The 12,861-nt window shown below is 42.7% G+C and overlaps 6 protein-coding genes across 6 annotated transcripts; 3 read left to right on the top strand and 3 right to left on the bottom strand.

Annotated features, from left to right (window-relative positions):
* Window positions 1–1,858: 1,858 nt before the first annotated feature.
* On the top strand, window positions 1,859–3,103 carry EAE98_002798 (uncharacterized protein; the record flags this gene model as incomplete). The annotated part of the gene is made up of 1 exon (XM_038950418.1): window positions 1,859–3,103. One exon carries the CDS (start codon window positions 1,859–1,861, stop codon window positions 3,101–3,103), a length of 1,245 nt encoding a protein of 414 aa, XP_038812947.1.
* A 262-nt stretch (window positions 3,104–3,365) lies between these two features.
* Window positions 3,366–3,788, bottom strand: EAE98_002797 (uncharacterized protein; the record flags this gene model as incomplete). The annotated part of the gene is made up of 1 exon (XM_038950417.1): window positions 3,366–3,788. One exon carries the CDS (start codon window positions 3,786–3,788, stop codon window positions 3,366–3,368), a length of 423 nt encoding a protein of 140 aa, XP_038812946.1.
* A 731-nt stretch (window positions 3,789–4,519) lies between these two features.
* Window positions 4,520–5,248, top strand: EAE98_002796 (uncharacterized protein; the record flags this gene model as incomplete). The annotated part of the gene is made up of 1 exon (XM_038950416.1): window positions 4,520–5,248. One exon carries the CDS (start codon window positions 4,520–4,522, stop codon window positions 5,246–5,248), a length of 729 nt encoding a protein of 242 aa, XP_038812945.1.
* A 391-nt stretch (window positions 5,249–5,639) lies between these two features.
* EAE98_002795 (uncharacterized protein) lies at window positions 5,640–6,912 on the bottom strand (the record flags this gene model as incomplete). The annotated part of the gene is made up of 2 exons (XM_038950415.1): window positions 5,640–6,370; window positions 6,432–6,912. The coding sequence occupies 2 exons, from the start codon at window positions 6,910–6,912 to the stop codon at window positions 5,640–5,642; spliced, it is 1,212 nt and encodes a 403-aa protein (XP_038812944.1).
* A 689-nt stretch (window positions 6,913–7,601) lies between these two features.
* On the bottom strand, window positions 7,602–9,965 carry EAE98_002794 (uncharacterized protein; the record flags this gene model as incomplete). Its single annotated transcript, XM_038950414.1, has 6 exons — window positions 7,602–8,646; window positions 8,693–9,315; window positions 9,363–9,472; window positions 9,530–9,627; window positions 9,685–9,806; window positions 9,858–9,965. The coding sequence occupies 6 exons, from the start codon at window positions 9,963–9,965 to the stop codon at window positions 7,602–7,604; spliced, it is 2,106 nt and encodes a 701-aa protein (XP_038812943.1).
* Window positions 9,966–10,528: 563 nt separating this feature from the next.
* EAE98_002793 (uncharacterized protein) lies at window positions 10,529–12,009 on the top strand (the record flags this gene model as incomplete). The annotated part of the gene is made up of 5 exons (XM_038950413.1): window positions 10,529–10,677; window positions 10,729–10,945; window positions 10,997–11,202; window positions 11,367–11,798; window positions 11,850–12,009. The coding sequence occupies 5 exons, from the start codon at window positions 10,529–10,531 to the stop codon at window positions 12,007–12,009; spliced, it is 1,164 nt and encodes a 387-aa protein (XP_038812942.1).
* Window positions 12,010–12,861: the final 852 nt, after the last annotated feature.

The raw sequence follows: 12,861 nt of genomic DNA, 5'->3' as shown, positions 1-12,861 counted from the left end.
ACATTATATTCTAATCACGATTCACGAAGAACCCTGCCCAAAGATACATCATTTCTATGAATCCTATACATGGGGAGACAGGTCGTCACGGCGGAATGCGAGGTTTCGCGAATGGGTAATACTTCAATAACAACAGTCTTGAAATGCAAAGCTCATTTGATTTTAAGACGAGCTTTAAAAGCTGCGTAAATAACTGCCGTGCTGGCATCTGTTTGAAAACATCGAGTTTACTTGCGTATGGCTGTTTGTTTATCTCAAGCTGTCTACTTGTTAGGGCATACCATTATTACCTATCTGTACTTTGTTTGACTTGGAATCAGCAGCTCCGTGAAAGACGTTGATGACTAAGCGCCTCGTTGATGTGGTGATGCCGATGTCCGGGACCATCGTCATCCAAACCTCTTATGGTTCACCTCACAACTCAATCCACGGTTGGTAATCCTGGTGTCGCATATGCACCGACGGTGAAACTTCTCCTTCACTTCGAGTGTTCCATAAAGCTCTCCTATCCCAGGCCTCACGGTAATCAAAATGTGTGGTCGTCCTGTTTTTTCTTTTCAATTATGATGCATTCAGGTTCCTGCATCTGTACATTGCTGTGTACGTGCAATTCGTCATTCATTTTTTGAGGTGTTTCAAGTGAATACTTCTTATTTTCTGTGTATCGACAGTTTGGTAGCACTTTATAATCTATCAACGAAATTCCTGGGTTTGATCGCAAGATCATCGAATCCTTCGCGTGGCTTGTTCGGATTCACCGATACTGATATTCTGTTGTGGTGAACTTCGTCTTTTGGTGGTGGTTGGAGAGGGTGAGCCGAGCAATTACTGGCATAACCACAATGGCGTTTACGGCATTTCCACCAGTATAAGGCGTGTAGAGCTCTTTTGGGAAAGCCTCGAGAATAAACGACTTCACATACCTCAATTTCTAACTTGCTGTCACCAAAAAGCGATAAATTCTAAGTCATTATGATCTTTCATGATTGAATGTAAACATTGAGAGTGAGAATTGTAGATTCTACTTCCATCGATTGGGAACTCCAAAAAGAAGGTTGTCGATCCAGCCAACGGAGTTAAATTCAGTGCTCTCTTTTATTGGAGCAAGCTGCCAAATAGCAAAGCATAGTTAGTCCATCGTTATACCTGGAACCACAGAACTGCCGAAGTCAATTAAGCATACACTGTAACCATTTCTATTCTGTTCTTGAAGCTATGAGGACATTGCGCCAACTCGCATCGATTGCTGGGAAGAGAACCAGAGATCAAGTGATGGTCTGAATTCTGTCAACCACTGATGATCTTGCGGACCACTTCTATCGAAAATTCTTGGATCTGCTTTCCACTTTAGAGACGACCATCAGTCGTAATTGTCTTCTTTCTGTAATTTCTGCCCATTTGCTTTCTTCTGAAGCCAGGTTGGAACAATTTGATGAACCGATTGAAGCAGTGCAGCAAGGAATAAGCGACCCGGGGCTGAATGGTATTCAACCTTGATGTGAGAGGTCTGATTGTTAAATCTCTCGAGGATATTATTGAAAGATATGAGAATTGTTACATACTTTGAGTAGAATTCTTGAGAAACTTCATTGACAAGAATGCCACTCGAACCCTTTTGCGAATTTACAAATTGTTGGTCGTATGATACAAGTTTTCGATTCACCCAGAACCATAACAGTTGGAATCAACCAAACATTACCTGCAGATGACAGCTTATCCTACCTCGGCCTAGATAAATTTCTAGTACTATTCAATAAAGTTCCCTGCTGCTTGTTCCCAAGGACAACTCTCAAATCTCACAATCAGATTTATCTACGATAATTCCACAACAAAAAGACTTTGCATAGCAATTTTAAACATGGAATGCCAACCTAAAGACGTCTCAAAGAAGCTCGATCGCGTAGAGCAAATATCTCAGACTCTTCTACCAGCAAACAACAACTTGGAAGACCTCATCCAGACTTATTCCAGCAATTTTCCAGTCAAAAAAGCAATAACCATCATCAAGTCTCATGGCGATGGTTTTCAAGTAATCCTTACTGGATCCACTGGCTACTTGGGATACTATTTTCTCAAAGCTTTAATCGCAGATTCTAAAGTCGCTAGAATAGTATGCTTTGATCGCTCCGAAGCCGAAAAAGACTTTATTGCCGAATTCGGTGACTTGGACGGAGCTCAAAAGGTTCAATTCGTCAAAACATCCTTTGGTGAGCCAAGATTTGGTCTAGAGCCTGCCATTTATCAAAACTTTCTTGAAACTATTGATGTGATCCTACACAATGCTTGGTCAGTCGACTTCAATCTACCCATCGAGTCTTTCGAAAAAGTTCACGTTGCCGGCGTTCGCAATTTTATCGACTGGTCTTTATTGTCTCCACGCAAAGTGACAATCCAATTCATGAGTTCGCTCGGCTCATTGGCGAGTTGGCCATCCTTCCGGCCCAAGACACCAGTATCGGAACACATATTCACTGATAGCAACTTGCCAATGTTAGGCTATGGGCAATTCAAGTTCATAGCAGAGAATATCCTAAACAATGCTCCAGAAATACACGGTATCTCGGTTGATGTGTTGAGATGTGGACAAATTGGTGGCCCGTCTGGTGATGGAAAGAAGCAGTGGAATGCTCGGGATTGGTTCCCAATTTTACTGCAAACTTCCAAAGCACTGGGATTGGTGCCAAGTGACCTTGGGGCTCAAGATCTTATTCAATGGATTCCGGCTGATAATGTATCACAAATTATCGTTGAGCTGATGCATGGAAGTGATACAAGAGAAGGTCTGACAACTTTCAATCTCATCAATCCGAAGTTCGTCAAGTGGAGTGACCTTGTTCTTGGGGTCAAGCAAATACTCGGTGTGACCAAAGAAGTCTCATTGCGGAATTGGCTCATTGAGCTTAAGAAACATGACGCTACGTCAAGGGATGATCTAGAGAAATTCCCAGCGCTTAAACTTTTGGGATTTTTTGAATGGGTAGCTAATGAGGAAAGATTGGTCATGATTACTGAGAATGCGCAAGTTGCGAGTCCTTCATTTAGAGATTTGGCTCCAATAAATGACGGAATGATTGGAAGATGGGTGAAGGATTGGGATTTCTAGTTTTTGGATTTCCGGGGATCTGATTTTGATTGCCCAATTGAGTTGCGTCTTCGTGCTTTGGTCGGTAGCTGCTTGGAATTATGTCCAAAGCTTTGAGATATTTCGCAGTGATGGTTATTGAATGAAAGTTGATTTGCATATCTGTTCCTCGGTGCACAAAATGGACCTTGTAATTCTTCATTTCGATACCTTGATCTATGATCAAAATACCCTTTTTTCTTCCCCGACCTGTCACCCTCTTGCACTACGAGTCTTCGAGTGCCTACTCAGTCCCCTTTACGCTTATCTCGTAGATCAAGTTATCTACCCATCCCCTCTTCCCCATCATTTTCAAAGCCCCCTCCAACTCTTCATCATTCCTAATCCATGATGGTGGAAGCCGATCATGAACATCCGCCCACTGCACAAATAGATCGCTCAGATCTGTAGAAAATGAAAACCCGTTCTTCGGACTTCTAGCCCGTGTCGCAATCCCATGTTCATCATTATCAATCATGGAAACTGCGGCAGCAGTAAAATCAACGAGTGTCGCTTTTCCGGGGAGGACGAATATTGCCGTGGAGCTATTCTGCTGGGAGTAAAATGGGGTGGGGTTTCGAGCCAGAGGGGCAGATCTTTCGACAAGACGGAAATGGACCAGCACGACTGTTTCGGGAATAGTATTGGAGTTGTCGGGGTAGTTCATTTTGTCATGGTATAATCGAGTAAATGTTGGTTGTGAGTATTTGGGGTGATGGAGACTAATTATTGGGCTTTGCGGTTTCTTGGGCTGTTTTAATCATTGATGAGCTGCTAACTGGTAGTATGACGAGATAAATATATAGCCTGCCAACATGTAAATCGATGTTTCAATAATGAGATGACCATTGTGTAGAAGTAAAATGTGGCAGTTTGTGCTATTCTATGACCCCCTTGACTAAAATCGTCTGAAGGTTTCTTGAGGAAGACCTTTGATTCAAACTAATCTGATGTCTTTCATACAAAGACGGGTTCACAAGGCTAAGAAATCTGTATGATGATCTCAATGGATAATGGATAGCCAAATAGGTCATCATTCGACAGCAAACAAATCAACCTCCATTCATGTTAATAGCTATTTCTTTAACAATTCTTTCAGTTACAAATTTTTCTATCATATTTAACTTTTACCCTCGCTTGTCTATGTGCCCCCCCCCTTTGAAACTGTATCATTGTAAGCAGGCATTAATGTTGTCTTCATCAATAGCAATGCTGCTCTTTAATGTAAGGATGCATTTGGGACTTTCTTTATCGATTGATTTTCATTTGAAGCAAAATCTACATATATGATCCTGGAGCTCTGTTGGCCATGTGTGATGTCATGTAATTCATATCCTTCTCAAATTCCGTAGAACTTTGTCAAAGCTCATTACATCCACCAAAATACAATCTTCCAAAATGTTCCGGCCAATTATGAAACAACCATTTACGACTCTAACACCATCCACACAGATTTTCAAACGAGCCTTCACCATTAAAAGCCAACCATCTCCCCACACTCCCATTATCCCCACTAATTCCTCACGCACCTTAACTCTCAAAAGACATCATCCAGCAATCTTCTCTTCTACCCGTGTCTCTAACCACGCCTTCACCAGAACCTTCAAAGTCTACTCTTTGTATCCACAACTTCCAGTTGCCACGACCACCGCCCTGGCATATTTCTCATTTCCCAAAGGAAAAAGTATCTCGAATGCGACATCCTACTACGCCGCCCTACCTCTATCTCCCAAGTTCTCATATCAAGATCTGGAGTGCGAGGTTAGGGATGCATTAAGAGAATCTTGTCGGCTCGCAATGCGGAGACGGGGTAGTGGGGAGAAGGGTGAGAATAATGCTGAGGATGTGGTTGAGGCTGGGGATATGAAAGGGGAAAAGGAGGAGGAGATGGGAAAATTAAAGTTTGATATCACGGTTGTTTGGCAGGGAGTGAATATTGGGAATGTGGGGAGTGTGTCTGGTAAAGATGAAGGAGTGGCGGAAATGAGCATTAGTGGAATGGATAAGGAGAAATTGGCTGGTGTGTTGAGGTTGATGGCGATGAGAGGGTGGAAGGACATTTTTTGTGTGAGGGTTGGGGCCGAGGAGGGCAGAATGAAAGAGCAGAAGGAGAAAAGAAAGCTTTAGAAGGAGGCGTATGGCATCGATGTTCTTCAAGGGTCCTGTTCATGTCCTGGGCTACGGTATCAGGAGTGGCAGAAATATCATGGTGTCCGAATTGCAGATTAAATTGAAATAATTCCGGTGTTCAAATGGTGTTGCTATAGATACGCAATTGATAGCAACGCAAACATTTTTCTAGATCAAATGACGTGGAAGCATAATAATCGGATTGTAAAAGTTATCGATTGGACTGCGAAATGAATACTTTGGTCAAATACTACAAATGCCACTGCACCAAAACGCCAACCTCTTTCAGCTTCTATCTTCTTACAACAATGTTTTATGCATCAAAGACAACTCCAATATCATCAAAAGAAAGCGTACTAGAGAAAAGCCTTGGCACTTTTCCATCCACCTAAGAATGTCCATGTCTGACCAACGTTCCCACGAACCGATCATTCATAAACTCCTGCTCATATCCCACAGGGAATACTCTCTCAACCCAATCATACCACTCTCCACATCTACTATCCATTGCATTGAAGCTCTTCACAAAATCCCAATACTCAGGATACCAGCCGGCATTCTCCCAATCTAATACCGCCACGACCCGTCCCTCCTTCACAAGAATATTCCTTGGCGCCAATTCTCCATGTGCAAAGTTAATGGCATGATTAGTAAGAAGAGAATGTTCTGCCATCTTCAGAAAACATTTGGGCACTTGGGCATAGGCATCCGAAATGAGGAATTTATTGAATTCAGCTTCAGACTTAAAGGGGCCACCTTCGAGGTCATAGCGTCGAGAATCAATAGCTGGGGAACGATTCATACCGCCGATGTATCGGCCCGTCAAGCCGCGGAGTTGAAACAGCATATCATTGATCTGACTTGCGATGCTTTTCTTTTGATCTTCTGGAAGAGAGTTCCAGACTTTGTCCAGGCGTTCGCCTTCGATGTATTCCATAGTGATGCTAGTGAGTTTTCCATCGGTAGTGGCTTCTATGACACGAGGAACTGGAATGCTGGTATGTGTTGCGATGTAGCGCATAGCGTCTGCTTCGGAGAGTTGAAGATTGCGTCCTGATTTGAGAACCTTGTTTCCGTAGCGAGCTACTTTTCGGCCGACGATTTCATGAAGAATGATACCTATCTAGGTTAGCCATCGAGTTCTACGCAAGTGTAAAATTAGGAAGTGGAATTGCCATACCTTCACCAAGCTTTGCATCCAAGCATTTCTTTGGCTCAGCATCTTCATCCTCGTCTTCGTCCTCGCTAATTCGATCCAAAGTATTGCGATCGTCCTCTGACTCTGTGTATTCGTCGCTATCATACTCAGAATCGTATTCCTCTTCTACTTCGCTCCCTTCGCTACCTTCTCGCCAATCAGAATCTTCCTCACTATCATCCAAATCATCTGAGAGATCAAGATCTTTGACATCCAGATTGTTTGCAATTCCGTCTAAGAACGAGGATAGCTTTTTTTGAAAGCCTTCTTTGCTATTAGCCCACTCGGGTGTTCGGAGTGAGGTCGCATCCTTTCCAGGCTGAGAACTGGTGATGGATTTTATAATCTTCAGTGTGCTTGGGTCAATGCAAACTGCGTTTTTGTGACCAGCTTCAACTAAGTGCTGGAGTTGAAAAGCGGTTTGAACGGTTACGGACGAGGGGTTTTCGGCAAAGGAAGGCATTTTATCGGTTAAGTTGGATGGATATATAAGACGAAAGGTTTAATGAAAGACTATAAAAGAATGAATGGCTAAACGAAGCTGCTAATGTAAGTGTGTTTGTGAAAAAAGAGTGGCGATGATGGACATAGCTAGGACAGAATTATATAACGATTCCAGACTCAGATGTTGGCATTTGTTGGAGGATCACGATTCACCTTGACCGAGTACCCAACATCAAAACGCCTACAGTAATTATTATGAGGCTCAAATTTGGCTGTGTAGGTTGGCGCTTCCCTGAGAAATCCTCGCGTGTTTCAAATTCTATCTGTTGGAGGTCACAACTGTGCCAACCAACACTAATTCAGGCTATGTCATGGCCAGATTCGCTCCTCAGCGTACCAAGAATCGGCGAATGAATTGAAAGAATTGCAAATTATTACGTCACTTTTGATGGATTTCCGTTGTCCGGGTAGGATCTGATCTGACCGTGGCTGAGGCGCCAACTTGACACATGACACGTGATTTAAGTGGAATCGAGGGATGGCGCGTTTAATGCCTCGTAAATTTGAAGTTTTGATTATGACATAGTTGTCATATGGAAACTTAATAAATGATTGAAGTGTAAAACAGGGGAATATCATCTTCGGGAGAATTTTTGTCAAGATGTGCATCGCTCGATGACATTCCAAGGTAAAATTGTGAATTGGGAATTAAACACATTGCGATGCCATTCCGTCGTGAAAAAGTGCTTCGAAGTCACTAGCTGAGAAATCAGTATCAAAATTGATATCCTCGATAGTATCGAAGTCGAGATTCTCCCAATCTACTCTTGAACATGGGTCATTGATATTGAGGCCAGGGAAAGGAGCCATCGGTTCTGGCATTCGGAAATCCAGATTTCGTTGCTTGGATGAATTTATGGAGCTTGACGCATCTCGATCAGCATCTCTGTAATTCTGCACTTGGGCTAAACCTTCTTCAGTAGATGATGTCCCCCTTCGTAGAATATCTCGAAGTTGTTCAAGACCTCTCCTCGCTATGGTACTGGTTTCTTGACAACTCTCAAGCATTTTAAACGCATCCATTATCTCAGCTTTTCTTTCCTCAGACCGTGGATCATCTTTGTTCAAGCAGAAATCCATTACTAATATGACAGTAGCCACAAAAATGTGATGCGTAACTGTCCACATCCTGACTGGCTGGAAATTTTGCTTCTTGCCCCAGTGAGTAAGCTCTGTTCCCAGTTCAATTACTGAGCGAGCAGATCGAAGGCAAACCATTCGACTGTAAGAGAATCGTGGGTCATGGGTACCTCGCGCAAGATAAGGTCGATGAAGTCGTGTGAATCTGGTCTGAATCCCAAAATGCCCCGCAGTCCTTTGCACTGCCAAGAAAGGGTGTTTTACGTCTAAATCTTTGTATCGAGCTCGACTTTTAGCATCGATGCGAAAAGCTGGAGGAATTTCAGAAACCATGCAAATCAGCTTCCTGTCAAAATTCAACACCGTTTCGTAGGGCAGCTCATGTATCTCACAGCCAAGATTTTGCATCGCGTCGACAATTTCCCGACAAATTATCGAGAGCTGACATCTGAATGTAGAGTATGTCATATCAGTTTCCATCCATGAGGGTTGCTTATAGTCTCCTAGAGAGCCAATGTCGACATCATTGACATTGCTTGGATAATCACATTTCATCTGTTGTGGGTGAATCATATATGTGCCGCTTTGCGGACCACTCATGAAAGACATGATCCTACGCTTGTTAGATACGGCATGCAAAATGGTATAAGTGAACTTGCCAATCGGTAGAAACAATATGCCACCAGATTCTTCGTTTAGTCTCGAGTTCAACATAATCCAATTCTTTCCCAACTCTCCGCTTCTTGCTTTGGGTAGAATCAAGATAATCGAATCCAAGTGAACGTGCCGAATGCATTGCCGTAGTAAACAGGACTCGAAAAGTAGCAATGCCTCCAATATTAGGCAGAAGATGTTGTGCTATCAACAGTACTGTTTGTATCGACTCCATAGTGGGCTTTCCGATAAAATTAGCAGCACACAGTGCTTTTTGAGCCAACAAAGTCCAACGATGAGTTTCTGATAGAGGCTCAGCGCCTTGAAAATACACACTCAATGCAAAGACTGCAGAGAGAAGAGCAACATGATCGATTTGAGGCTGTAGGTTCTGGTCAAGATCATCATATAATCTGTTCAGATGAGACTCGAGGGTTGGTATATGAATTATGTGGTAGATCCAAACGATATTATCAACAAAATAGTCGAAAAGAACTCGCGCATGCTTTCTGGACGGAAGCGAACGTAAACTCTGTGCGTCGACACCTGTTCGCGCAGTAGTGGCCGACGTACCTAGAAAGGAAGCAGCAAAAGTTTGTGCAATCTCACCATCGTAACAGAGAAGATTCTGCCTGGTTAGCGTTTCGCAGGTAAGTTTTAGGAAAGTGAAAATACACAGTTTGTTGACTCATGGAGACCCCGGTGCTCGAAAGCATCAGATTCTAACCACGAGACTGTATTTGTGATTTGAGCATCTTCTGCAGGCGTTTCTTGTGTTGAGACCACTAATCATCTGTCAGCCTGGATTTAATGCCAGAGTATATGTAAGAGGAAAACAATACCAGATGCGGTATCTTTTGAACTTCCCGATACATTGATGTTTTTTTCTAGAAGTTCCTCTACCCTTTTTAGGCGGGCGTTCAACTCCTCAATCCCTTGACTATCGTAGTAACAATCAGATAAGATTACTAAGACGCATTGAAACAGCAGCACTAACCTTGATGATCCTACCGAGAAAGAATTGATCGGCTGGGAACTTGGGACGTCTGCTTGACCTGCCGCTGATACGCAGTGGAGTCTGCGAGCTCTGCAATTACTGCATGGAAAGTTGCGATCACACTGTTAAGGTCAGAATGCGATTCGTTACTGTTATTAGAGTCGCATTCTTGCCTTGAGTTTCTTGGTCCGACAAAATTGACATGAGACAGGGTCCTGTCGACGAGCTATTTTTTCCTTACGCCCGTCCTGAAATGGATGGGTTGGTGAGGATCGCTTCATGCCGACTCAATGCAAAAGGACTAAGAATTTCAAGAAAGATAACTCCGATGGTTGAATGGATTGATCGACAGCGGTATTGAAAGTAAGGGGAAAACGGAAGAAGCTGTCGCACACGATGATGATATCAAAATACTAGCTCGGAGTTGTCCATAGCGAGGACCACCACCTCAATTTCCGCGGATTCTCGGGCTGTCCGGTCCACTTTTCTTATTCTTATCGGCTTCAGTAGAAAATCCCGCCCACCGACCCAATTGTGAGATACATCTCAGGAGGAAGATTCTCAAGATGATTAAACTTAATCTACTCTAACAATCTACCCTACATACTGGGTATGTAGGTATCTTGAGTGAGTGGCTTTGCTTCAATTCCTTAAGCCATGGTCCTCCGATATATCCTGATCATATATGAATTTTAGAGCTTCATCTTTCGTGGAGCATTCAATTATGAGTAAGTTCGATCTCGAGGTGAGTAGATAGCATCAATTCCATACCATCACAATAACCTATCCATGTATAAGACATCCACTCGCGAGTTGATTGCACATTTATTCTTTCTCTTGTACCATGCCTCAAATGATACGTTTAAGTACCGATGCAACAAGGGACAATGACGAGTCGCTCAAATCACCACTGTTCTTAGACCCAAAATTATCATCCAGTGAACCGACGAGTGAGGTTTTAGAGGAGGGTACTCCTCAGGATTCAGAATGGAGGTAGGTATCCTCTTTCCCTGCTTGATATATCTTTCATTGACCAAATGCCAGTACTCGATCATGTATGGCGGTCATTGGTGTATTCTCAATAATGTTCTGTTCAGTAGGTTTCATAACCGCTTTTGGAGGGTTTCAAGGGTACTATGCGAAAAATATGCTCATCGATGAATTTGCATCGGATATGTCATGGTTTGGTTCTTTTAACGTTTTTTGCATGTTTGGTAGAACATTTGTTGCTGAATATCTAAATAACAAATATGGCTCATGGGTACGCAAGTTAGGTTCACCATGATCGAAACCTCGACTGAGAAAAATGCAGTTTTTGGTATATGGAGGCAGTGCTGTGATGCTTCTTGCTCTGTTCATGACTTCTCTTTGCAAGGAGTACTACCAGTTTTTTCTTACTCGAGGCTTTTTACTCGGTGTCGGCATTGCATCTATTCTTCTTCCCGCCTTCACCATAGCGGCTCAATACTTCACCAAATATCGAGGCCTGGCACTTGGAATTGTAGTATCAGGATCTTCGTTGGGTGGTAATATTTGGCCTGAACAAACTTTTGACAGAAGTTGGCTTTGAATGGGCAGTTCGAATCGTTGCTTTCATTTCATTGAACTTCCTCTATTGATCATCGGTTGTCTTTCAGTCAGAGCACCTGTTAAAAAGGCGAGTCAAACTAAGGCATACCCAGATTTCTCTTGCCTCAAGAATCCTGTCCTCGTGTTACTCGCAGTTGGACTTTTTTTTTTGTTTACTTTGGCATCTTCACGCCTTTCTTCTACATTGAGCCTTGGGCGTTGTCTCTTGGATTTGATAGTAACTTTGCGTTCTATACAATTAGCATTGTCAATGCAGCAAGCCTATTTGGTCGTATCATTCCGGGTCTATTGGCGGACCGATTTGGATGTTACAACATTGCCGTTATTGCTTCGATTTCCTCCGGCTTAGTCTGTACTTGCATGAAAAAAGCTACTTCTGTAGCTGGAATCACTATATTTTCTCTTACTTATGGATTTACTTCAGGGGCAATTATCAGTCTTCAAGGATTTTGTGCAGCAAAGCTGGTACCGCCAATGCAATTTGGAATTGCCATGGGCTCCGTCATGACGTTTCTCTCAATCGCGTAAGTTTCCGCTCACTATCCTGTAGATTCAAACTTGGCTAACTCTAGCAGCGGGCTTGTGGGATCACCTATAAATGGGAAGATCCTCGATGTTTGGGTTTACCTTGGAATATCGCTGTTTTCCGGAATGACGATGCTTTTGGGAGGATTGGTACTTCTAGCCGCACGACTACAGCTCAACAGCCATTTACTGGCAAAGGCTTATGTCTGAAAATATAATTCCATGCATAATCTCTATCTTTGAAAATGTCCAATATTTGGATCAGGCAATAAAATATGATTCTTCGATGTTTGAATGGGTTGTCCATGTTCGTGGAGGGTTACCGATTATATTGTTTCCAATTATCATACCAAATGCCAGCAATGTGAACCTAAAATCCTCAGAGAGAGGATTTGAACACTGCTGGGATACTCTTTGATACTCTTAGCCCACCCTAAGTGCATACAAAATTCAATCTTAACATTCAAGAACAATCGCAAGTTCATGGTGTTCTGGCGTGCTACACTACAGTACAAATTCAGTACCGAATCAATACCGGTAGATGACAGCCTTGATGTCCAATGCGCCAAAGAAGCCAAGGCCAAAACATCAAGTGTCAGGTTAGAGTTTGGATGAGCATAAAGCTTTTCTATATTTGATTTTTTCATAATGTTGTTCATTACTCAGGATTGATTGCTTGGATCTCGTTGTTGTGGTCATGTCATGGTGAAGTTTTATGTGCCAAAACAAATCAAGAAATTAATTCCATGAATCGTCTGATCTTCAATCGATCATCACTCTATATCTGCATAGGTAGCCAAAAAAAGAAATATGTATTAAGGCTGTATCAAAACTCCGAATCCCCATTACGTTTCATATCGTCCATCCCGTGTCCGAGCACAACCCTTCAAACGAAAAAAGCCTCATTCATCTGATTTCCCCACATGCGTCCCCAGACCATCAGATCTTCAGATCTTCGGAACGTGCTTGTGCTAACAACGCAAAGTTCCGTCGTCTTGAAATGCCTCATTGCATCGATACGGCAGTGTTCAGTAGTATAGTGTACCTACTTACATCGACGAC

Source organism: Botrytis deweyae, assembly GCF_014898535.1.
Source record: "Botrytis deweyae strain B1 chromosome Unknown BDEW_005, whole genome shotgun sequence".
In the NCBI taxonomy this organism is placed as follows: domain Eukaryota; kingdom Fungi; phylum Ascomycota; class Leotiomycetes; order Helotiales; family Sclerotiniaceae; genus Botrytis; species Botrytis deweyae.
This window is presented reverse-complemented; position numbering and strand designations above follow the sequence as displayed.